Source organism: Balaenoptera acutorostrata, chromosome 10 (genome assembly GCF_949987535.1).
Source record: "Balaenoptera acutorostrata chromosome 10, mBalAcu1.1, whole genome shotgun sequence".
Classification (NCBI taxonomy): Eukaryota; Metazoa; Chordata; class Mammalia; order Artiodactyla; family Balaenopteridae; genus Balaenoptera; species Balaenoptera acutorostrata.
This window is the reverse complement of record NC_080073.1, coordinates 12,053,181-12,078,680: the sequence shown is the minus strand read 5'-3', so window position 1 is coordinate 12,078,680 and position 25,500 is coordinate 12,053,181. Positions and strand designations below refer to the sequence as shown.

General features: G+C 44.0%; 1 protein-coding gene across 1 annotated transcript in view; it reads left to right on the top strand.

Moving 5' to 3' along the window:
- ITPR1 (inositol 1,4,5-trisphosphate receptor type 1) overlaps positions 1 to 25,500 on the top strand; it is a 320,598-nt gene that overhangs the window by 8,263 nt on the left and 286,835 nt on the right. Inside the window, exons 3-4 of the mRNA XM_057554628.1 lie at positions 16,579 to 16,686; positions 20,781 to 20,851. Coding sequence (XP_057410611.1) covers positions 16,595 to 16,686; positions 20,781 to 20,851 — 163 coding nt within the window. The 5' untranslated portion in view covers positions 16,579 to 16,594. The remainder of the gene's footprint in view (positions 1 to 16,578; positions 16,687 to 20,780; positions 20,852 to 25,500) is intronic.

The following is a 25,500-nucleotide window of genomic DNA, read 5'->3' as shown; positions in this document are numbered from 1 at the left end:
TGGTTTTTTTAGTATCATTATGAACTCATGGCTTTAGACATATTTTCTATGTTTCATTTTGTGTAGTCATCCTTATTGATGTTCAAATTGTCCATCTCTGCGCAGAGAGAGGCTACTCAAGTTGATTCAAAAGACACAACCCCAGTGGTCTTAGACTTCCTGCTTCTTGTATGACAAGATGTTCCAGGCTCATCTTCTATATTTCTTGATGCAGACCTGAAATCAGTCTTTCCTCCAAGAAGCCCTAGTTCTTTTGAGTGGGAGATGGTACTTAGAGAGCTGAGCTCAGGGCCAGGTAGGTACGCTTCTCACTCTCATCCTATGGGTCAGAAAACAAATTAAAATGAAGGAAATGTAAAACCTGAACATTTTTCATGAAAGCTTTTCCAGAATGTAATCGATACATCCTTGCCTTTGAAAAAAAAATTCTGAACATACTGTTAACTTTTCAAATTGGTCTCAGTTTTAGCTTTAGTATGCTGGGGCTAGGATGTAGGAGTTCTCCCCAGTTGAGCAGGAATGTTACTCTTGTTCTATAGCCATGCTTTTCAAACTGTGTGGCAAGCCATTAAAAAGTTGTGAAATCAGTTTGGTGGACCTTGATAGATGATTGTTTGAAAAAGTAGACCAGAATAGAAAACGTCACAGTATATCACATGGATACTTAAAAGAACTATGTATGCTGCAACAACTTCTCTCAATCTCTCTCTCTCTCTCTCTCTCTCTCTCTCTCTCTCTCTCACTCTCACTCTCTCACTCTCTCACTCTGTCTCTGTCTCTCTCACACACACACACACACAGAGTAAACATTGGATTGTAAGTTCAGTGTATTTCTTACTGTGGGTCACAGCCAAAAATTTGAGAAACCTTGTTCTACATCTTTACTACTCCATTTGTGGTCACCAGACCAGCATCATCAGCTTCAAACTGAGAGCTTGTTAGAAATGCAGACTCTCAGGCCCCACCCCGGATCCACTGAATCCGAAACTGCATTTTAGCAAGGTCCCCAGGGGATTCTTAACGCGTGTGAAAGTGTGAGAAGATCTGTGCCGGAGGGTGCTTGCCCCTGTGCTTTTTCAGAACTTATTTTTATAGTTTGTTTTTTCATGGCTAGCTGTCACCTGTTGAAACTGACCTTTGTACTTTCCCCTAGCAGCCTTCTCATGTTCAATTAAGAGGAAAGGTAGGCGAAATCACCAACTAAGGTGAGGGTATAGAAGTCTGGCAGGATTCTTCCAATCCAAGAACATGGTATATCTCTCCATCTGTTGGTATCATCTTTAATTTCTTTCATCCGTGTCTTATAGTTTTCTGCATACAGGTCTTTTGTCTCCCGAGGTAGGTTTATTCCTAGGTATTTTATTCTTTTTGTTGCGATGGTAAATGGGAGTGTTTCCTTAATTTCTCTTTCAGATTTTTCATCATTAGTGAATTGGGAGGTTGGGATTGATATGTATACACTGATGTGTATAAAATGGATGACTAATAACCTGCTGTATAAAAAAATAAATAAGATAAAATTTTAAAAAATGGTTATGAAGAACCTAGGGGCAGGACAGGAATAAAGACACAGATGTAGAGAATGGACTTGAGGACACGGGGAGGGGGAAGGGTAAGCTGGGACGAAGTGAGAGAGTGGTATGGACTTATATATACACTACCAAATGTAAAATAGATAGCTCGTGGGAAGCAGCCGCATAGCACAGGGAGATCAGCTCGGTGCTTTGTGACCACCTAGAGGGGATAGGGAGGGTGGGAGGGAGAGACAAGAGGGAGGAGATATGAAGATATATGTATATGTATAGCTGATTCACTTTGTTATACAGCAGAAACTAACACACCATTGTAAAGCAATTATACTCCAATAAAGATGTTAAAAAAAAAAAAAAGTCTGGCAGGATTGTCTCTGATAAAAATGAGAGCTTTCATGCTTACATTGAAGGATTTTTTTAAATTGGCTGTTCGGATAGAGGTAGAAAGAGACCAAGATCTACATGTAACGCCTACTTAGGATTGTGAAGCCACAGACCTACAGAAAGCTGCATTTTCACCTGTTGTCAGACGCTTTGAGGAGCTTACGTTTTGTAATGTTCTGTGACCCTCGAGTCAGCAGAACTCTGGACTGCTTGGTGTGGTGTTGCTCATCAGAAAAGGATGAACAGAGGAAGAAAATATCACTAGCCTCCAAATTCCTCGGTGTTCGTTTGCATTTCAGGAGCAGCTTTCTCTGGGAAGTGATTTTGTTTTGCAAAAACAGCTTGAAAAGCTCCCCATACCCCTTTCACATGCACATATTTCTGAACAGAAAAAGCTGACAAAAACAGCTAGACTTGGGGACATTCACGTATCTCCCAGCCACGTGCGTGATCATGTTCTGTCTCTGTACCTTTGCACGTGTGCTTTCTGCCTGCCGACCCCGTCCTCATCCCCTCTGTATCCACCTTGCCAAGTGCTTCTCTTCCCAGCCAGGTCTTCTTCTTCTGGGAAACCTTTCCTGAACCTTAAAAGTCTTTGTCATCTGAATCGCTGTGACACTTTATATCTATAGGCCTTTTTGATCTTTCTCCCATAGGAGTACCTGACACATAGTAAGTGCTCACAGATACTTGTGAATGAGGTTATTTATCTGCGTTTTATCTCCCATTGAAGTCTGTAGGCTACTTCTTCATCTAATTTTTGTACCCCTGTCCCGATGACCTGTTTCCTGAGTTGGCCTAGTGCTTTGCCCGTTTGCCGTGGAGAGTGAAGTGAGGACCGGGTAGAAGGGTCTCCAGCAGCTCCTCATGGTTCCTTTGGAGGTGTTTGCTCAGCACAGCTCTCTGGAGGGCATTCGGCTTGGAAAGTTGGTGATGGTTACGGAAAGGGAGTGGAGGTAGGAATGAGGTAGTGAATGAGCTGCTCTCAGGTTGAAATGGTGTTATCCTGTCGAACCGCAGGATGGGGACTCCTGAGAACTGGGTGTCGCCCGCGTGTTCGGTCCAGGCAAAACATGTAACATCTGTGCGTCTGTTTCCTCTTCTGTAGAAGAGGTATAAAAATACCTGCTTTGGGGCATTGCTGCCAAGTTGTAGAGAATAATAGATGCTAGCAAAAGGTCTCAGAGATCAAAACAACCAAACCTTTCCAGCGGAGTGATTTGGTCCCCCAGGGACCATTAGGCAGTGGCTAGAGATGGTTTTTTTTTTTTTTTTGCTGCATTGGGTCTTTGTTGCTGCGCGGGCTTTCTTTAGTTGCGGTGAGCAGGGGCTACTCTTCGTTGCAGTGTGCAGGCTTCTCATTGCGGTGGCTTCTCTTCAGTAGTTGTGGCACACGGGCTCAGTTGCTCCGCGGCACGTGGGGTCCTCCCGAACCAGGGCTCGAACCCGTGTCCCCTGCATTGGCAGGCGGATTCTTAACCCCTGCGCCACCATGGAAGTCCCTAGAGATGGTTTTTTTTTGTTGTCACAGCTGAGGGGAAGAGGGTGCTAGTGGCACCTCGTGAGTTGAGGCCAGGGATGTTGCTAAGCATCCTGCAGTGCACAGGAAGGGTCCCCCACAGCAAAGAATCGTCTGCCCCCCAGTGACAGTAGCCTTGAGGCTGAGAATGCCTAGAGTGTTTTTCCCAGACTTAGCCTTTTCTCTCTCTCTGAGGATATTAACCTAACGTGCTTTTTAAAATTATTTACTTATTTGTTTATTCTTTTATGGTTCAGGCTATGGGGGGCGGAGGGGAGTCTTCTTAGGTCGGGACTGACTTTAACTTTTTAACAAAACCAACACCCTCCCCATCCCTCCAAGCTTTGGTCTTGGTTCCTGGAGCCCTGTGGTCTGCAGGCTTTGGTCACTAATTGGTTTGTGTGACCTCCAAGAAATCACTCCGAGGATGTTTGTTTGTTTCCACCTGTAAAATGAGGACTTTTGGCTAAATGATCTCTCCCCACCAAATGTAAAGTGCTCTGACTGCCAACTTTGATTGGCTTCTCTAACGTTGGCCTTTAGGAGTAGGCCAGGAGCACGTGTCATACTGACATCTTTTCTTTTTTTTTCTTTTTTAATTTTTTTTTTTTTATTATTTGTTGCACCGGCTCCTTAGTTGTGGCAGGTGGGCTCCTTAGTTGTGGCATGCGAACTCTTAGTTGTAGCATGCATGTGAGATCTAGTTCCCTGACCAGGGATCGAACCCAGGCCCCCTGCATTGTGAGCATGGAGTCTTAACCACTGCGCCACCAGGGAAGTCCCCTGACATCTTTTCTGAGAAATAACTCTGTAGATCATGTACCTGTTTCAAGAATAGCTTATTTAGCAGATGTGTTTGTGAAAAGGCAAGTAGGTTTATCTTTGTGTGTGTGTGTGTGAGATGTCTAAACGAGCAACGTTTAAACTAGAGGATCGCTCTGAACTTCAGATTTACGATTATTATTTCTGAGATTGTAACAGAGGGCCCTGCTTAAAGTTGAAACTTCTGAACTGATGACTTTCTTTGGGACTGGCTGAAAACGAAAGCAGAATGCGATTTTCTGTGCTCCAGAGAGAAATGCTTTGTGCAATAAAAATAAATTATCTCTTGATGGGGACACACTGCATTTCTGAGCACAGTCTGATTAGACTCTAGCGGGACAAGAAGGCAAGGAGGGGGCTGCACAGAGGCGTGGATGGCAGTGGGGGTGGGAGCATCTAGCCGGGTGTCTGACTCAGAAATGTGCTGCCGCTCGTCCTCGTTTCACAATGAAGATGATATTGTCAAAGTATCTTTGCTCAAAGGAAGTTCCAAACTTAACCGTGAGAGTCCCGAGTAAGCAGAGGCGGTTAGAAAGAGAACCTTTTCTCCTCTGTTGGCAGAGTCAACCATGAAAAGGATGGGTTTTCTCTCCGCCGTATTTACAGCCGTGTTACCATATATGTGCCTGGGCTAGGGCGTCTTACTGAGGCTTGTGCTTCTCTGGAGGGAGTGTCCTTGGCCTCCAGCCAGGAGATCAAATGCTGGCAGCTCTTCCTTTTTCTGGGCATACTCTTGTTTTCCCTCTAAAAGGCCTCGTGGTTTGCCTGGCTTTGCCCACCGAGGGCTGCTTGAGCTAAAAGTGAAGTGATGCCATTTTGTGTTGGTGGCGGCTGTGGTCCATCCGTGTTTCTGAGTGCCTGTGGCCTCTTGGATCTCCAGGCGCTTATAAGTCTCTGTGCATAAGCCCTCTTCTTTGCAGCCTAACTTTAAAGGATGCTTTATTTTTTAATTATTATTATTATTTTTAAAATTATTATTTATTTATTTATTTATTTATTGGCTGTGTTGGGTCTTCGTTTTTGTGCGAGGGCTTCCTCTAGTTGCAGCAAGTGGGGGCCACTTTTCATCGCGGTGCGCGGGCCTCTCACTATCGTGGCCTCTGTCTTGTTGCGGAGCACAGGCTCCAGACGCGCAGGCTCAGTAGTTGTGGCTCACGGGCCCCGTTGCTCCGCGGCATGTGGGATCTTCCCAGACCAGGGCTCGAACCCGTGTCCCCCGCATTAGCAGGCAGATTCTCAACCCCTGTGCCACCAGGGAAACCCAAAGGGTGCTTTATGATTTCATTCTTTTTAAACAGTCATTTTTAAAGCGAGCAGCAATAAAACCAGCACTAAAAGACTTTGGCAAAAGCCCTTTGTTTTTTAGGGGCTGGAGGTGATGTGGATATGCCAAGAAAGAGCAGGAAAAGCTGATGGATTTCCATTGGCTATGTTTTTCAGCAGAAGAATGAATTTCCAAGCGTATGGTGCTTTCAGGCCAAGTAGCAAAACTTGGGGTTCCAGAGGTGTCATGCAGTCATCCATTCTTCACTTGGCGGTGCTTGGGTGGCTTGGGTCTTACTTGGGGAGAACGTTCTGTAGGAGTTGGTGTTGGCATGTTCAGATAAACGCATGTCACAATGTGTCCCTTGTCTGCATTCATTTGGACTTGCTGGTTGATAGACTGATCTTCAACTGATCATAAGCCCATAAGCCCTCAATGCGAGTAGCTTATGAGAGAAGAAAGGAGAGCAGATCAGAAGGTAGAATAATAGCACACAGGAATGTTTCCTATGTCTTGCCTCCTGTGTGCTAAGTCCATTATTTCCTTTCTTTGTGTTTAATCCTCAACACAACTTTATGAGGTAAACCCTCAGGATCCCCATTCTGCAGATGAGTAATTTGAGGCCCAGAAAGAGTAAGTGACTTGGTCAGGGTTCCGAACGTCCCATCACAGTTATAATAAAAGCCATGCATTTTACCCTTATGAAGTTCCACTGGTACAGGCTTCTCTTTTCTCTGACCTTGCCCAGTACTTTCCTCCTTTCCCCATTAATTCTCCCGACTTTACGCTGGTTTTCTGTTTCTTGAACTTGCCAAGCCCTTTTCTGCTGTAGGGCCTTTGTACTAGCTGTTTGCTCTGCCTAAAATGCCCTTCCGCCTGATTTTTTTTGCATGACTGCCTCTGTCTTGACTTTCAGGTCTTATTTACATGTCTCAACTTGTTCTCTGACCAGCCATAACTGATATGATTGGGTGACAATTTTAATTCTCTGCATAGTACTTATCATTGTCTGACTTGATTGTTTTATCTTTTTTATTTGTCTCTTTACTGTCTTCACTAGAATATGTGTATCATGAGAGCAGGGACCATGACTGTCTTATTTGACCTGCATCCTCAGCACCTGGAATTAAGGGTAATATATAGTAGGTACTCAATGTGTCAAATAAAAAGGATGTAAGTTTCGAATCAAGGGGTCCTCTCTAAAGCCCCGGCTATTAAGTTGTATGGTTTGCATTTTAATCCTATTCTATTCAGTTTTTTATATTTGTATGATGTGAGTCCTAAGTGCACAACTAGCCAGTGCCAGAGCAAATCTTAAAGAAGATTTGTAGCAGCATTTTTTTCAAACTATTGGGCCTCAAGAGCTCTTTACATGCTGAAAAAATTACTGAGGACCTCAAAGAACTTCTGTTGACATGAGTTATACCAATCTGTATTTATAATATTCAAAATGAACCCTGAGAAAATTAACACAGAAAATATAAGAAATAGACCTGTTGCATATTAACACAGTAACATACATATATTTTTTAACTTGAGACATCTGTTCTTATAGTAATCTTTATTTATTTATTTATTTATTTATTTATTTAATTTTTATTTATGGCTGTGTTGGGTCTTCGTTTCTGTGCGAGGGCTTTCTCTAGTTGCGGCGAGCGGGGGCCACTCTTCATTGCGGTGTGCAGGCCTCTTCACTATCGCGGCCTCTCTTGTTGCGGAGCACAGGCTCCAGACGCGCAGGCTCAGTAGTTGTGGCTCACGGGCCCAGTTGCTCCGCGGCATGTGGAATCTTCCCAGACCAGGGCTCGAACCCATGTCCCCTGCGTTGGCAGGCAGATTCTCAACCATTGCACCACCAGGGAAGCCCCTAACATATATTTTTAATGGACAAGAACTATGTTTTCCAAAACAAAAAAAATTCAGTGAGAAGAGTGGCGTTGTTTTACATTTTTGAAAATTGCTTTTAGATCTGGCTTAATAGAAGGTAACTGGACTCACATACCTGCCTCTGCCTCCAATCTCTTGTGACATCACATGTCTTGCAGCCTCTGGAAAATTCCACTGTACACGTATGACAGACTGAGTGAAAAGGCAAATGACACCTTGGTGTTCTTATGAAAATAGTTTTGACTTTGAAGATTCTCCAAAAGGGTCTTGGGAGGTCTCAGGGGTCCCAGGGGTACCATTAAGAGCCACTGGCTTATAGGCTAAGAGCCACTGGCTTATAGGATTTGGAAGCTTGGATGGTGGCATGGGACATTTGGGAGAGGAAGCTTTCTGTTCGGAAATATATGCATGGGAATGTGTTTAAGCTGTTATTGCAGAACAAAATTGCTTCCCAGCTAAAGCTCCTCCTGCATTGCAAAGGAACACTGAGAACCTGGAAGCCAGTGGTACTTGTGTTCATCTTTTTCAGATGAGCAAGATTACACCAACCAGTCCAGAAGTTCCGCAGTGGGAGGGGTCATTAAAAAATGGCAAAGCGCAGGTTCCTCTCCTCTCCATGTCTGAAGACAGTCGCTTCAAATGCAACTTCCTTAATGGCTGTTACTCTACAACCCCTTACTTGGTGGTTCTTGCAGCTGTTGGCCTCAGATGAAGTTGTGTCCTGTGATAGAAATTAGATTGTCTCGAAGCATTATTTTCCTCGGGTTCTGTCACAACTGGTGTTAAAAGCATCAACGTGGAAGCTATTAGAAGTAGATGAGGGAGATCCCTGGCGGTCCAGTGGTTAGGACCCTGGGCTTCCACTGCAGGGGGCATGGGTTCGATCCCTGGTTGGGGAACTAAGATCCCCCATGCTTCGCGGCATGGCCAAAAAGAAAAGTAGATGAGGTATTCCATGTTAGTCAGTTTAACTGTTTAAGAAGGGCAAATGAGTGCAAATCCAGGTCTCTGGGGAGTATTTTGCATGTGTCTTGGGTGATGTATACGATTGTCAAAGTTAAGGTAAGTGGGCGGGAAAACACATGGGGCAGTTGGTCATCAGGAAGTGGGTGATGCACCAGGGGCAGGCATGACGGGGGTCTTCAGTGCCTGACACCAGGGCTTGGAAGGGCCGAATTTAAGGGCAGGATCAGTGGGTTTCTTTTTGTCCCCTGATTACTGAAAGTCAGACTGTTCAGCCCTAAGGGCCAGGTGGCTTCATCTTAATGCAATACAAGAGGCTTGCTTCTACATGTTAATAAAAATGTGTGAGTCTGTGGTTTTGGGGTCTATTCACTGCCATAAAGTAATGATTCTGATTTCCTCCCTTGTTCGTCCACCCTTGAGGATTAAGTGATACCTTAGTTAACTTCTTGGTTAACGAAAGTGTTCTAACTTGGTCTCATTTCAGGAGTTGCTAACTTTTAAATTCTGAATTGTGTGTAGGCGAAAGTTGAGTTTTTTTTTTAGAAAAATGAGTATAATGCAATTAGTTAAGTGTGTGCAGGAGAAATAGATGGGAAAAATGACAATCAGTGAGGTTCTGCCACAAAGCTTTTAGCAAAAAAAAAAAAAAAAAAATTTGGATTTCTTTCCTATCTTGAGCTGTTTAAAATGAAATGAGCATACTTCTTTTTCGACGAGGCTGTGCTTTAGCCTGTCTTAACACCAAAAGTAGAAGAGGTTCTAAATATTGAATTATCATTCCTTTGAAGAGGTTTCCACCCTCCACCCCCGCCTTCCAGCAGGGGCCTGGTTTGATGTTAGAAAAAGGGAAAGTGGAGATGAAATCTGGCTGTCTTGGGTGTTTTGAATCTGGGGGCTGAGAAGCAGTACCTTGGATGACTTGTCCTACTGTCGGCCACTTAACGGGCCTGCAGAGGACTGAAGCATTTCTGGGACCCTTGTTTATTTGAGTGTGTTTCCAGCAGTGCTGACAAAGTAAGAAGGATCTATCCAATAGAAGAATCACAAGTTATGGACAGAAGTGAGTGAAGACTTTGAAGGAAGAAAAGGGAACGTCTTCATTTCAGTCTCACTTGAAAATAAAAAAGTGAGCCCTTAGTAAGGGCCAGGTATTGGGCTGAGCACTTTGTGTGGATTATCTGGTTTGCCCCTCATGATGACCCTGAGACACAGGAAGGGTGTCCACCCCACCTTTTTTTTTTATATGCACGAGGGAGTTGACATTCAGAAGTTATGTAAATTGCTTAAGAACACACAGCAGGTAACTGATGATGCTGGGATTTGAATCCAGGTGTTCTGAGTCAGTGTTTCTAGCCTTTCTGCACATATTGAGGGATGGTCAGTGGGAGAGGGGTACTTCTTTTCAGGGATGGAAGTTAGATATTTTGTTTCTGGCTCCCCAGATTTCTCATAGAAATCTGTTGAAAAGGGCCAGCAGGCCTCTATTCTCCATTCTTGATCCAACAGTATAAACTTGGCTTTAATTAGTTTTAGGAAAACAATCCCCTAAAAAACAGTGTAGTTTCTTTTAGGCAGCAGACAAGTTGATACTGTAGTACGTTGAACCCAAGTTCGACTGCTTGCCGTGTCCCAGGCACTGTACTAGGGACCGGGAGGTGATGGGGGAGAATAATTCTGCTGTTCTTACCCTCATGGACTCAGTCTAATGGTGAAGACAGGTAAACAAGCAACCAAGTGAACAGGTGATTTTAGGACAGTGGTAGTGGGCTGAGATGGGGTAATTGGGGTGCTTTATAGAGAAGCGTATTGCCAGCATATAACCCAGATTTGGGGAGTCCGAGAGGGCCTCCCAGAGGCAGTGACATCAAACTGGGACTGTACAGGTGACTGGGAGTTAGCCGCAGGGGGTGGTGGGGAGGGGAGGAATGTCAGGCAGCAGGAACAGCATATGCCAAGGCCTGGGGAACAGGGAGGCGTACAGCATGTTGGGGGATCTGGAAGAGTTCATCATGGCTGGAGTGTACAAGCAGTGGGGAGAGTACAGAGAGACGACGAAGGAGAGGTAGACAGGGACCAGATTATGGAGAGCCCTGAAGAGATGTGGGAAGGTTTTAAGTAGAGGAATGACATGGTCTGGTTTATGCTTCTTAAAGGTCATACTGGCTGTGCGTGTAGAATAGATGCAGGGAGAAAGACAGATTCAGAGAGATGAATAGGAAGGGTTTATGGAGCCCACTTGAGAAATGGTCATGGCTGCGATTGGGTGGGGGAAGAGGAGTTTAAAAGAATTGGGGGAGTCAAGAAATATATTAAAGCTTAAAATCAGTAAGCTTTGATGCCCATTAAACTTTTTTCATTCATGTATTTGACATATTTAGTAAGCACCTACCATGTGGTAGGCACTGGTGATGGGAATGCAGTGGGCATGCAAAACAGATCCCAAACAGATCTGGGCTTTAAGTAGGGCAAGGGATGAGATAGGGATGGGTGTGTTCGAGGCCCAAGGGAACAGCATGGGCAAAGGCCCTGTGACAGGGATAAGGAGAGAGGGGAGACAGGAGATGCCGCCAGACTCTGTGGAGGTAGATGATGTGAGTACGGAGGAGGAGAAGGGGTTGGCCAGACAGGTGAGTTCTTCTTGGTACATTGAGGTGCTGTGGGCATTTAGGAGCAGAATCCCGGTAGCTCTTGGCCATGAGACAGATTTGGGAATCCTCATCGTATAGAAACCACTGGAGCCAGCAGAGTGGGCAAGATGACCAGGGAGGTATAGAAAAGGCAAAGAGCAACACAGATTCTGTGACCACGGATTTGGAAGACCACCACCTCTGGTTTCTCTTCTCCAAGGAGATCTCTGAATTGGTGCATTTTTTTTTTCAGGCTTTTCAGTATTCTTTGTATTTGTGGAAAGCTTGGTATGTCTGCTTTTCTGTGAACTCACATTGATTTTTTTAAATTGAAGTATGATTCACATACAAAAAATGATAACCCTTTTAAAGTATACAATTCAATAGGACTTCCCTGGTGGTCCAGTGGTTAAGACTCCGTGCTTCCACTGCAGGGGGCACAGGTTCGATCCCTGGTCTGGGAACTAAGATGCCACATGCCACGTGGCACGGCCAAAAAAAAAAAAAAAGAGGATACAATTCAATGCTTTTGAGTATTGGCGCGTTTTTATTCCCACTTTGCTTACAAATAGAATCCGACATCCCTTTTCTTTACACTTTGCTCAGGGAGCAGTTTCAGAGGACAGTGAATTGAAGCTGGGCCAGTGGGTGATGTGAGGCTCAGCAAAGCCACCACAGCTCCATCTGCCTGAGGACGTCACAGAGGCAGTAGTAATCCACCTTTCTCCACCCTGGTCGAGCCTCCCTGGGAGAATCCTGTTTTAGGAGGTGCATCAGCTGGTTAGAGCAGTGGTGGGAGGTGGAGGTGGTCTAGAAATGGCTTCTGTAGATCGCATGATTTAATTCCTGCCGAGTACTTTGGTGGGTACTTTATAAACATGATCGTATTGAGCCCCTGACCACCTGCTGAGGGAGGTACTCTTATTATCCCCCTTTTATAGATGGGAAAAGCGAGGCTTAGGGAAGTTACGGATCTGGCCTGAAGCCGTGCAGTGATGAGGTGGCAGAGCTGGGGTTGGAACCCTGGCTCTTGAGGCCAGGTGCTGTCAGGAACAGGGGAGGGTGCTGATGCTTTGCAATCAGAAGCCAGGTCTTAAGGAGAAATCAGATAGAGAGCATTCACATATTCAGAGGTCTTTGAGCATTGGAAGACAGATCAGTAGCAAAAATTCTGGGAGGCGTTTGTCCTTGTGTCAGGAGGGACGAGGGCAGGAGTGTCTTCTGACTAGGCTGTTTGAACCTAGGGTAGACCTCATTGCCAGGTGTTCAAGCAGAAGCGAAGACTATACCTAGGCGAGATGGGGGGGTGGGGTGGGACGGGGGGAGTTCTATTTTTGGGCGAGACATGGAATTACAGGCTTTGCAGGGTTGCTTCCGCCATTTATTCTATGATTCTGTATACTTGGAAAGGCCAGAATGCCCTGTGGTTGGGAGTTGAGTATAATTCTGCATTGTTCAGCTTTTTCTCAAGGGGTGAATTAGGGAGGATAATTATCTTCTCTAAAGTGAAATATATCATCATGGGTCATACAGGAGTTCATTTGTTATGATACCCAGCTGACTTTTTATGCAGGGGATCCTTTCCTTTGCTGAGTTTAAACTTTTAAAAAATTTATTAATTTTCCAGTTTTATTGAGATACTTGACACATAATATTGTATAAGTTTAAGGTGTACAACATAATGATTTGATATATGTATATGTTGCAAAATGATTACCACAATAAGTTTAGTTAACATCTATCTCCATACATAGTTAAAAAATTTTTTCCTTGTGATAACTTTTAAGATCTATTCTCTTAGCAACTTTCAAATATACAATACACTATTGTTAACTATAGTTGTCATGTTGTGCATTGTATGCCCAGAACTTATTTATCTTATAATGAACAGAGAAAGTTTAATATAAAGAATTCTTTTTATTTTTTAAATTGAGGTATAGTAAATTTATAATATTATATAAGTTTCGGTTATACAACATAGTGATTCATAATTTTGAAGCCCAAGAATCATCCAGATTTCCACCTCACCTCATTAAAAAAATAATGAAAAATAGCTAGCATTGAGCAGTGAAAGTCTGCCAGCCCCTGTAATAGGCACTTTTCATGTACCAGGCACTTTTCATGTACCATTTCATCTCTTCCCCAACTCCTTGAAGTACGTATTATCCCCATTTTGCAGATGGGGAAAGGAAAGCAGAGAGGTTTAAGTGGCCTGGATGACAGTGGTGGACTAAAAATAATAGTTAGTGGACCAAGAGACAGTTGGAGCTCTGGAGCTGACCACCTGGGCTTGTTCTCATAGATGTCTGGTGACCAATTCAGAGTTTGTTAGCAAAGAGCCCTAGGTGTCCATATAGTATTTGATGTACCAGCGTCATGCAGCTCAACTGCAGGTTGGCCCTGGCTCTGTTTTTCCCTTAGGTGATCCCCAGCCACTGTGTGAGTGACATAGGAGCCCTGGGTACAGCTGTGAGAAGTTTGCAGGCACAAGTGGTCCAGGATCAGATAAAGAGGCAGACTCTCCCACCCTGCTTCTGAACAACAGGAAGTCTTCCATAAGATTGCTCCCAGGCCCATGGCACAGGCTGACTTTCCACCTCCTCCCCTCCAGGCCCCAGGGGCCTGTTCTGTTGACTATCGTGGCCTTTGTTTTTACTTCCAGGACATTACTGATGATTGCACCAGAACCTCTCCTCCCCCTCCTCCCCCTCTTCCCCCTCCTCCCCACCCCCTCCTCCCTTTCATCCCCCTCCCTCGCCCTTCTCCTCTTCCTCCACTTGACTAATGGTAGGTGACGGGAAACCTCCAAAGATTTCCAGCCAGACCAGGGAGGCTCTAACTGGTCCTTTGTGAGGGTACTTATTGTTTGAGACCCTGGGGAAGAATCTGTCCCTGCCCCTGCCTCCTCCCCCCCCCGCCTTTTTAAAATTGGGACCCCTGGCAGATGGCTCAGTAGAGGATCATTAACTGTGGTGGATGTATTGGCCTGTGTTTTCTGGGGGAAATGTAAAGTATGCCTAAAGTTTATTTGTTCAACTATCTACTTAATAAGCATGTTGATGAGGAAGAAGATACTTAAAATTTTTCCCTATCAAAATATTATGTGGCGACGGTCGAAAAATTAGGAAATACCAAAGTAGAAAAATTAGCAAACAGAATTGTGCATGTAAAAGAAAATCAGTTCTCCATAGTCTTGTCACCCAAAGAATAAGAATGGTTAACATTTTAATCCATGTTCCAGGTATCGCCATTGAACAGTTGTGTTTACCAGTCATGTAGACCAGGGTTATAACCCTGGCCTTCCTGCTTGTTAATTATATGTGGCTTGGCCATCTTAACCTCTTTGTAGCTCAGTTTCCCAACAGCAAAATGGGAATAATGGTAGTGCCTGCCTCATGCTGTGGTCCTGAGGATTTGAGAACATTTGTAAAGCTCTCAGCACAATGGTGGGCATGATAATGCTTGCCAAATGCTAGCCATTATTATTGGGAATGGTCGTAATGCAGAACCTTGCTGCATGAGCGTGGTCCAGACATCTACTGCAATTATCATCTGCAGACAGCGTTGAGTATGTCATGCTTTGTCATTCTAGAACACTGAATTGTGTCCACTTCTTCCCATCAAGGGCCTGAAACTTTTAGTAAGGTGACCAGGTGGTGCTGAAAGTTCAGTGAATAACAGTCATGCTCCTATTTCCTGGCCTGGTCTCCACTGGGGCCAAATACTCATTCAAAGGCCAAGCCCGAAAGGAGAGTCAGTCACAGTAGACAAGGCCCCTTGCCCTCTTGCCTGAGCATGTACCTGCTCTCCTGCATTCAGCAACTTCCCAGTGTCCTTCTGGGAGGTCGAAGTGTGCAGACACAAATTTGGTCTGACTCAAAATTCAAACAGAACTTGTTTCCCAGTAATCAGTTCCAGAAGTACACTGACTTCCTGACCCTTTATGGTAAAACTTTTGTATATAAGCACATAAGGGAAATATTAATGCCCCTTAGTGGTTTTCATTTGTGCAGCCTTTTGGGGATGTTGTTTAAAACATTGGTTTGCCTTTAGGTATAAAATATCCAGTTAGGAAGAAATGACAGGATGATAGACTCGATTCTGGAGAGTGGGACTTGGCAAACCGTCCCTCTGCCTGTTGTCTGTCTTTCCCCAAGGTCCAGAGATGCTGGCTGTTCTGTTGGAGAGTTTGTGTTCTCAGCCACTGTCTCTCTTTATACATAAGTTCAAGGCAGTGCTCTTTATCTCTCTTGTAACATCTTGGTTGTCGGGGGGATAAATTAGTTTTTCCTGGCTGTTTCTCACAAGCAGTGAACTGAGGTTCTTTAATGGTTTGTTTTCTTACCTGCCACTCCTGCTAAGGTAGGAGAAATGCTTCCTGAGGTTTCCTGCTAATCGTTGCTGCATACTTCTTCCGAAAAGAAAACTTGGCACCCAGAAAGCAATTTCAGGAGAGTATGCTTTTCCACGCCCTTACAACTCTTGTGGCTTTGCGGGAGGAATGCTTTCTGGCAAGGTATCTTGAGTAAAGAGATGGGCAAAGATGTTTAAGGGGGTCTGGGTTTGGAGGAGAGGTCTGGGGAAGACCTAGGTGACCCTGAACGTCTACACACCAGGTGCCTGAGGAAATGATGGGGAGTTACTGCAGTCCACACCAGCACACGCTCTTCCCACAAAACTGAGATTGTTTCTTAAATGTCAGTTTAGTTTTTTACAATTGGCTCCCACTCCTCAATATTTATGGCCCCGATGAAAGCTGTTTCTATGAGTCATGTCAATATTTTCGTTGATATTTGTGTGTGTGTCTACTAGGCTGTGTAGAGATTTCCTGAATTTAAGAGCATTTTCTAGGACTGCCCCTAACGAGCTGTGTGCGTTCCTGACCAAGGTTCTTAAGCGACCTCAACCTTACTCTTCTTAATTGCATCGGGAAGGGTTTGGACCAGGTGCTAAGATTCTTTCTCCCTCTGCAAGTGTTTCTTGGTGAAGGATGAGAAGGAAAGACACTGGAATAGCATCTGGGTGAAGTGTGTAGGTTGTTGAATTCTTAAAAGGCTGCCAGAGCTTTGTGGTATTTATTACTAGGTTTCCTCTTATTAATTTCATTTTGTTGCTTTGGCACCTCAGCCCAGGCACTGCCGGACCCAAGTTTTATACCAGGTGTTTCCTTCTGACTGAACATTCCCTGAGGCAGATTGAATACGTTAATGTTTCATAAGTCAGACTTTCCAGCTCCTCATCACTGCAGAGTTCTTGGCTGACTTCCCTGCTGTCTTCATATTCACTATTTATTATCGAGGGTCTTCAACTTGGAGAATTGGATTCAGGCATGGTTTTGTTAGAAACAAGCATTATTGTGGTTGAAATATCCTGAAATTAAAGAATATGTGGGAAAAATGTGGTTACAGACGTCCTGCTTGGCTCAGGGAACTGCCTGCCTGTCGCACTCCCATTTAAATTTGACTTTTAAGTAGGACGCTTTGGAAAATTGAGCGAAGCCAATTTTCAGTGGCTTTTTCCCTCCCCCCCTGAGCATTTCTTTCCTTCTAATAATGTTGCATATTTTACTTTGTCTAGGATTCTCAAGAAAGCCATGTCTGACAAGATGTCTAGTTTCCTTCATATCGGAGACATTTGTTCTCTGTACGCCGAGGGATCGACAAATGGATTTATTAGCACCTTGGGGTAAGCGTACCTGGTTCCTTGTGTGGCAGGATTTGTTTAAGACATCATAACATCAGCTTAAAAACTGTGATTTTTCTAGGACAAGAATGTTTCCATTTTACTGGCTTTTCCAGCAGTGGTTGGAATCATGAATATCAAATCTCACGTTAACCAAGTTTAACATCTTACACAAAAATACTGTTTTCCTGTCAGTTCTGCAAGAGTGAAATCTCATTAGTTAGGACTCTGTTAATTCAGAATTTATTATAATTTCCTCTTTTTTCATATGTCAGGGGGAAAGTGTTAAGTATATGGGATGAATTTTAAGATTAATATATACAGACCCCAAGGAAGTGCTTTAGCTTCGTAAAAGCTCTTATTTTTAAATGGTGACTTATTTGTTGTACAGGCAAAGACCAGAACTTCTCAGATGCTTATCTCTCTTCTTTGAAGCAGAACTTTTCCTACTTCACGTTGCTGTGTGCATCTGAAAGTTACAAATTGCACAAAGTTCTGTAAATCAGATTTTTGGTCTTCTGTGCTTGCTTCAGTATTTTTTTTCCCCCCCAACTCTTAAGGGTATAAATACATTCCCTAATGTACTCATTTGATTATCTTCTCCCTTCTTTCCCTACTCCTATTGTGTAGAAGAGGAAATGAGAGGTGAATTAGCCCCAAAGGCAGACACAAGCAGAATGGGGAGTGAAGATGGTTAACTGCAGAAGAGTCACAAATGGTCTATAATGTCTTTGCTGGAAAGGAGTAGTGGGTGGCATTGTTGTATTTGGCAAGAGCTGATCTCACATAGATGGGGCGAAGGAAGGCAACAGCTTCTCCAAGAACGTCATTCTTACAGCAGCCAGAACCTTCATTTTAATCATACTTCTTAAAGTATGCTCGTTCTCTGGTGTTTGTGCAAAGTGAGTGCTCTCGGGCTGTCATGCAGTTACTCCAGCCTCAAAGAGCAAGTTATTTCAGGTAAAGAATTCTATAGCTCAACTGGACCTCTCTGAATAAAGATTTTATTTTCAAAAGTCATCCGATAAAAACAAGTCATCCACGACTGCCTGATCACCAAATCAAGTGATTTTTTTTTTTTTCTCAGTCCTTACCTTTTTTTTTAACTTCTCTTAAGACCCACCCTTCACATTTTACCTTCTGTGGCTTTTGGCAAAGAGTCCTGCTGCTTTGCCTCTCTGTTGTCCTTATTTTTCTTCTTGGCTGACTCCTTGCTTTTTCCATCCGTGGTTGAATCTTGAGTCCTCTTCTTATTTTTCAGCCATAACAGCACCAATAATAAGTAAGAGTGGTAACTACTTACACGAATCCTATGGGTGTTTACAGCTCTGTGCTGTGTACTGTACATACACCATCCCTTTAATCCCCAAACAGCTTTTTACGATGGGCACTATCATGATTGCTATTTATGGGGGCAAAACCTCTGAGCATCAGAGAGGTGAAGTCACCTGCCCCGGGGTTTCACAGTTGCGAAGACTCAGGACTCTAAGACCAGCCCTCCTAACGGTTGCCCTTGACAGGGTAGACTTTTCCTTCCTGGCTTTGCCGACCACCCCTCTCTGGCTGAATTTGCTCACCACCCTCCTAACTGTCTGCCCAGAGCTCTTACCTGGATGCCTTGTTAAACCTCAACCCCACTATATGCCCCATCCCTCCTCTTTGGCCCCAGTTTCTTTTAACGGTGCCACTGCCCTTCCAGTCACCCGGACACGCTTCCTGTCACTTGCTCAGTCTACTGTGCCAGCCCCTAAAATGTTAGTACCTCCTTTTCTTCCAGAGCATCTGTTCTTAGATTTCCTGTGAAGTACAGAGCTTTCTAAGAGTTTTCCTCAAGTATTCTGAACAAATTAGTGATAAGGTCTCCCCTTTTAACATGAGGATGGCTCTTTTTTTGAATTTTGGGCCCTAGTCCTTCCTTTAGATGCATATTTTATTCCCTTGGTTCCCTGCACATATTTGAGGATAATTGGCGTAAAAATGGATTTGGACAATAAAGTGTGACCTTTTTCCTTTTCATATTTCTTACATTTATGGAGCACCAGTCATGGATGACGATGAGTGACTGCCAGTTTTTGTGGAATCAGCCTCCAGCTCCATTTATGTTGCCCAGTTCCACTTACATAGATGGTGGTTACCTCCAAATGGCTTTACTGACTCACTGAACTTTAGAACTCAACTAGGACCTTGGAGCGCCCAAGCGTATGAACTGCAGTGTCAGAGAAGTGCTTCTGAATCACCTGCGGAACTTGTTAAAAACAAAGGTGCTTGGGTCCCATCCTGGAACACGGCTTTAGTAGGCCTGGGGAGGATGGGCACACTGGTATCAATATATTTAAGAGGCAAAAAGTCTTATGAACATCTCCGTACTTGAGAATCCTTGAGACCTACTCTTCGATTTGACAGATGAAGAAACTGAGACCAGGAGGAGTGAAGTGATGGAGTTAGCGTCGTGCTGCTAGTAGGTGGCCGAGTGCCATCTACAATTCATTTTCTTCCAGCCTAGACTGGGGCCCTTTCTCCTACCTCTTCCTCCTTGTTTGAGAGCTTGATGATAAATTAACCCAGTCCTGCATTGGATTCCAAGGCATTCCCCCCGGCCCCTGCATACACATGTTATATTTGATCTGGTGGCATTACCTTATTTATACTCACAGAGGCTCATGGATTCTTGACTTTCTGCTCTTGATTTTTGCATTACAATTCAGGCTGTGACCACACTGTCCCTCTTGTTGATGCAGAGAGCTCTTGTGTCTTGGAGCTGAAGGAGGCAAATTGCTGATGGGACACTTTTGAGTCATCCACCAAATAGATACTGAGCACCCAGCCTGGGCAGGAAGTGTGCTGGCCCTGGGCACCTTCTGGGCCACCAAGCCGGCAGCTCTCTGCCCTCGTGGAGTTCGTAGCCTAGTGCACCGTGTGTGTTTCAGCCCAGTGATGTTGGGGGGACAGAGGAGAGGCAGAAAGGGCCTGGGGCAGGAGAGGCTTGAGGGCCTTCATGGAGAAGATGGGGGCTCTGAATCAGGGTCTTGAAAGACGTGCAGGACTTTAGGAGTTGTCGGGGAATTTTGGAGGAAGGAGCAGTAAGAATTAAGGCCGGGTGTTTAACGGTACCTTGCCTTTGGGGAAAGACACAGATTAATGGGAGAAACCCTGGAAAACCGTATTAACTGGGAGCAAATTCTGTGGTCACTTGGAAAATGAGCCAATCTTTCCGATACCACTTTTAGGAACTTGGAAAAGTCATTTAAACTCCTCAGAGCTTCAATTTCCTCATCTGTTCAAACAAAAATATTGTTTTAAAATCGGTTCTTCTAAAAGCATTGTACAAGTCAGATTGGTCAGTTGGGACTTTAAACACGGGGTCTTTATACATAATTTGGGGCTGGTTATTTATGTGTAATTTTTGCACTAGTTGCTTTTGAAGCTCCAAAGTCCTTTCTTACTTCGATGCTTTTGTATGTGGGGTTCCCTCCCCCTGAAAACGCTCCCGTCTTCTTCATCCCCCACCTTGATTTCAGTTTCCAATAGCTCCAGTTTTCCCTCTTCCACCAGCAGCTTTTCAGATGGCCTCAGGCACCGTTAGTTTCTGGCTGTATTTTGTTCTCTTCCCTTACAGCCTTTGGTTTATATTCTTGTTATCAGTTTGTCTTTGTGGCTCCTGCCCGAACTAGCCTTGACCTCCCTAAGGGCAGGGGCCTGGCTCCTACTCATCCTCACATCCCAGGGCCTAGCTCAGTGCCTGGCATGGGGTGGGCCCCTCAGCTACCGTTGGTTGAGCGCACGGATCCCTTGCTATGCCCCCGACTTGAGCATTAGTACGTGCTGTGCTCAGATCTCTCATGGCTGCGGGTAAGAGAAAAGAGCCACAGAAAACAGTAGCTGAATGTGTCCATTGCAGAAGCAGAGTCTTGGGCGTTTGGATGAGGTTTAACTCCCTACATAGGAAACCTCTAGTGTCAACAGCTCCCTGGCAGGAGAATAGAGCAGTCTAAGTTTTGTGCAGGAATAGCCCTGAGTATTTGATTTTTACATAGTGCTTAGGGTTTTATTTTCTTAGACTTGGCTTGGTGCAACATTTATCTTTATTTTCTTTGCAGCCTGGTTGATGATCGTTGTGTTGTACAGCCAGAAGCTGGGGACCTTAACAATCCACCCAAGAAATTCAGAGGTAAGTTGGTGACCTTCCCAGAGCGGGTCCCTTGCCTCATTTGAAAATTCATGAAGTGTGTTGCTCTGTGTGGATTTAGTTTTTTTAAACAGTCATAGGTTTATTTGCTTACATATTTTTTAAAAGTATGATACCAATTTCAAGCTTTCTGACCTCTTGAAAATGCATAAATAAGTTCAGTGTCAAGATTGGGATGGCTTGTATTAGGGCCTTCATTTGTCTCTTGAATACACGTTGGTAAGTGCTAATACAGTTTAAAGCCTTACAGTTGTGCAGATATGTCCAAACAAACAGGATTTATGGATTGAGTCACAAGGAACAAGTGTTATTTCAGCAGATCTTGCTGTCCCTTTGGGGGCTTTGATATCCTTAGATACCTCCTCGCCTTGGAGTGAGAAGTTCTTGATTATTACTTACTTTTTGAGTTAAAAGGCATAGGTGGGACAGCTTTCCTGCTGGTAGCCTAGCAATGTTGGCTTTCTTTGTAGGCCTCTTGCGTTTGATGCCTTCCTTGGAAGGTAGATTAGTTTATTCCAGGAGGTGTTTAAAATATAGTTGTTATCTTAAAGTGAGAAACATTTTGTTTTTATTTTTTGCTGTTGCTGTGGTTAGTGGTTCTCAGCTCTGGCTGTGTAGTAGAATTATCTGGGAGAGATTTTAAATTACATGGCTGCCCAGGGCCCCACTCCAGACCAATTAAAGAATCTCTCAAGGTTGCGGCCTAGGCACTGGCATTTTTAAGGCTTCCCATGTGATTTTTATATGCAGCCAGGGCTGAGAACCCACTAGGTTAGGTATTTGACTCATGGCTTCAGTCCCAAAGAGTTTAAACCTTGCTGTTTGCAGATTGTATCCTTTGAGTTATAAGTTCTTATTGTTAGGTGATTTAGAAACTGTTTGAGTTTTTTGGATAAAAGCTAAAGAAATTAGAATAAAATAGGAGGCAGACGTTCAGATGGAGAGAAGCCATTTGGAAGACGTTCAGTGTTGAGCTGCATCCAGTAGGCATGAGTCTGCCAGCAGAATGTTTTCACCTGGGGGGTGCTGGTGGGAGACTGTTAAAAAAAAAAATTGTTGGCGTAAGCCTGATGTGACAGGAACCTGAGGTTCCTGTTGCCTCTGTTGGCTTTTTCTTCTCAGTTCCTGTTCCATGTCATCTTCCAAAACAGAATCCTGAATGCAGCAGAAAGATTTGATCCAATGATCATAATCCAGTCACTCACTCATAGAATTAATTCCCTACTCTGAATTATATAATGTGCTGCAATTTATCTTTTAGAAGAGCCAAGAGTGATAGACTTGAGCCAAGAGTGATGGACAGATAATGTGCTAAGGGCTCTGCAAGCATTTTTAGCTCTTGGAAGGGTCTGTTCTCCCTGGGAGGGAATCGAAGCCCTCAAAGGTAGAGGTTTAGTAGCTTGTCTGGAGTCACAGAGCTGGTGGTGGATGGAGTAGGAGCTGGGGTTGTCAACTTGGGCTGCACAGACATTCAAAAATATCACATATGAGCTCCACTTCCAGAGATTCTCATTTAATTGGGCGTTTGCGGTATTTTGAAAGCTCCCGGGGTGAGTCTCCTGTGCAGCCTAGGTTAAGAACCACTGCTAATAGAGCCTGAGCTATAAACTCCCGGCTTTATTACGTAGCAGGGAGCTGGTCCACACGTTGCTTTTGCAGCTGGGACCAAGTGAAGGGACAGGAAGCTTATTGCTTGGGTCCAATGTGAGCTCTTATCCCATTCTACACCCAGGCTCTGGGAGTTGGGAAAGGAAGCTGAGAAAGATGTTAATGTACTGTACAAAGTTAACCAGTGGCTTTTTGAATACAGGTTTAGAACGTTAAAATAAACAGGACCATAGCCAGGGGAAGTCAGGAGAGATATATGTTTTCCTGGCACTAGGGTAAAAGTGCCTGGTGCTTAGATGTATACCTGGTGGCTGATTGGAAGGGATTGTTTTGAGATAAAAGTGACAGTCCAATAGAGGCCATTTAGAAAGAACCAAACTCCGTTTATGGCCTGGCCTGGTTCTACAGGTGGTCACGTGACAGTGACTTAATTTGTTGACTGCCTTTCCCCATAAATTAAAAATAAAGGTTTCTAGGTTGTGAGGTGCCTTTGTACTTGTGGGAAATCTGGTTCAAAACAAGCTTTGCTGCAGGCTTTGTGAATGTAGGTCAGGGCTGCCTAAATTCCTTGTTGTGAGCCGGAGGCCCTCTGCACACAGGTGAGGGGCCCAGGCCCATCTCCCTTCGCAGCCGCTGCCCTGCCAGGAAGGTCTCTTCCACCTTGGAACCCGGGCGACATTTTCCAAAGCAGCCTTTCAATTCTGGTGTAGCGTACTTTGAAACATTTTCCTCTAAAATGAAGAGAAAGATCTCTCTTTAGAAAGGGATGACTGCCTTTCCAAATACTAGTCTATTTTGAAGTTAAAGTCATTTTGATGTTTAGAAATGGTGCATAGGGCAGTTGGGCAATTTGGAGGCATTTCTAGTCCATTTCCTTGCTATGCCATTGCACCTCAAAGTTTAACAAACACATATGGAAAAGTGAGGTGCTGGCAAGCGGCCGCATAGGATGATGGAGTCTTTATCCGAGCAATCAGCAGAGCTACATTTAGTCATTTGGGTTTGCTGTCGCTTCCACCGTTTCCTTGCCAAGTTATTTCCTATACTGAGAACCATCGTAACCTGTTCTTAAGTAAATGGCAGCCAAAGGCCTATTTATGTAATACTCCCTGTGGCTTCTGACTTGGGGTTTTTAATTGTGTGAGCTCCTCTTGAAATCTGCTACCCTCGTGGTTAATAACATAGGCTGTAGTATCAGGCTTCCTGGGTTCAAATCCAAGTTCTACTCATTCTTAGCTATGTGACCCTGGACAAATGGCTTAACCTCCGTGAACCTTGGTTTTCTCATCTGCAAAATGCAAGATGGTATTAGTCCCTCCCTCATAAGGTTATTGTGACGATTAAATGTGTGTTCCGCATTTAGTACTGAGGGAGCCTGGCCCTTAGTTAAGGGCTCAGGAAGCCTTAGCTATCCCTGTCTTTTTGTTCCCAGTTCTTAGTACAGAGCCTGATGCTCATAAATGGTGGCAGAAGGGAAAGGAACTATATGTGAATTCTTATATATGGTTCCACTTTTTGTCTTTAAATGCTTCTGTGGTTAGGGGTGTGTACGTGGACCCCGTGGGCCTAGATTTGAGGCCCAGTGTTCCCATATACAAGCTGAGTGATCTTGATAGATGACTTAAATTTCTAAGCTTGTTTCCTTACTTATGCAATGGGGGAAAAAGAATTCCTTCCTCATAAAGATAATAGGATTGAAGATAATATGGGTAAAGAGCCAAACAGAGTAGTTGGGTACACAGGGCTTGCTCAGTGACAGGTTGCTCTTATTTTCCACAGTAGATGCAGAAGAGTTAAACTGCTGAACACACTTGCTTCTTTCTGATGAGTAAAAGCACATTTCCAAGTGAACTGCTTTTTTTGTGATTCCTTTGACTATATCTCCTGCCCCTAACATTGTCTATAGGAAGAAAAGATTGGCTGCACGTCTGTTTCACATAAGCCAAGGCTTTTTCATTATCCGAATGAATTTTGGACCGTGTCCTTGTCCTCTAGGTGATGAGAAGAGCTGAGATGTAGAATAATTCAGTTACTTTAGTCCTTTTGTTAATGTGGTACCATTTTAAAGCACCAGTGTCCATGGAAGGGAAGGCAGAATCTCTTTTCTTCCTGATTTGTGTTGCTTTGCCCATAATCTTAAAAGAATAGGCAAGGCAAACATCAGATTGAAACTGGGAATAGAAACTTTGTGGTTAGTGATTTCCTTTCTCTACGTTATCTTTTCCTTTTCACTCCCACCCATCCCTTCCCCCTAGTATATGTACTGGCATCTTCTACAAAGAAAAGATGGAAACTAACAACCATCGTCCATTTTGATCCTTGAATCTCTGCTGTTTTAAGTATAACCTTCAGCACTGTTGGAGTGGAAATAAGAACTGGGGCTTTTGGGAAATAAGATAGACTTTGGTGTTGATGCGGTTTATTGTGTCATCTCCTTTTTCAGACTGGAGCAGTGGTCCAGTTCTTGCCCTCAAAACTTGATCTTTTCCATTTATGTCAAGAGGCCAATCTTGGCACCAAATTCTTGATCTTGTACAGATGCTATCCTATCAGTGTCACCAAGGTGTGAGAGGTTTTTAACCTGGTAGTTGAACCTTTAGTTTCAGAAGAAAAGCTGTTTGAAAGAAAACTCACAGTGAAAGATGGGGAGGAGTTTAGTTTGGGCAGGGAAAGGTGAGGAGAAAGGAAGCATTCTGATATCGTTCAGTGCTTCATGTGAATTGGGGAAGAGCTCAGAGATCAGGCTGAAAGTGTGGATGTTTTAGGTAAGTATCACCCTTGTCCCCTGTGCTTCATCTTTCTCCCCTAATCAAGTTGGTTTCAAGCATAATAATCCACTAGGTTGATGTATTATGAAAATGAGTGCTCAGCTCAACAAGCGTTGAGGTCCTGCTGTGTTCCAGCTGCTGGTTTTGGTGATAAGGGAAGGCAGGATGAGTTGAACACAGTCCCCCTGGCTTTTGGAGAGTCTTAAGGTGTCTTGGAGAAACAGACCCACATTATAAATAACAGTAGCCAACAGT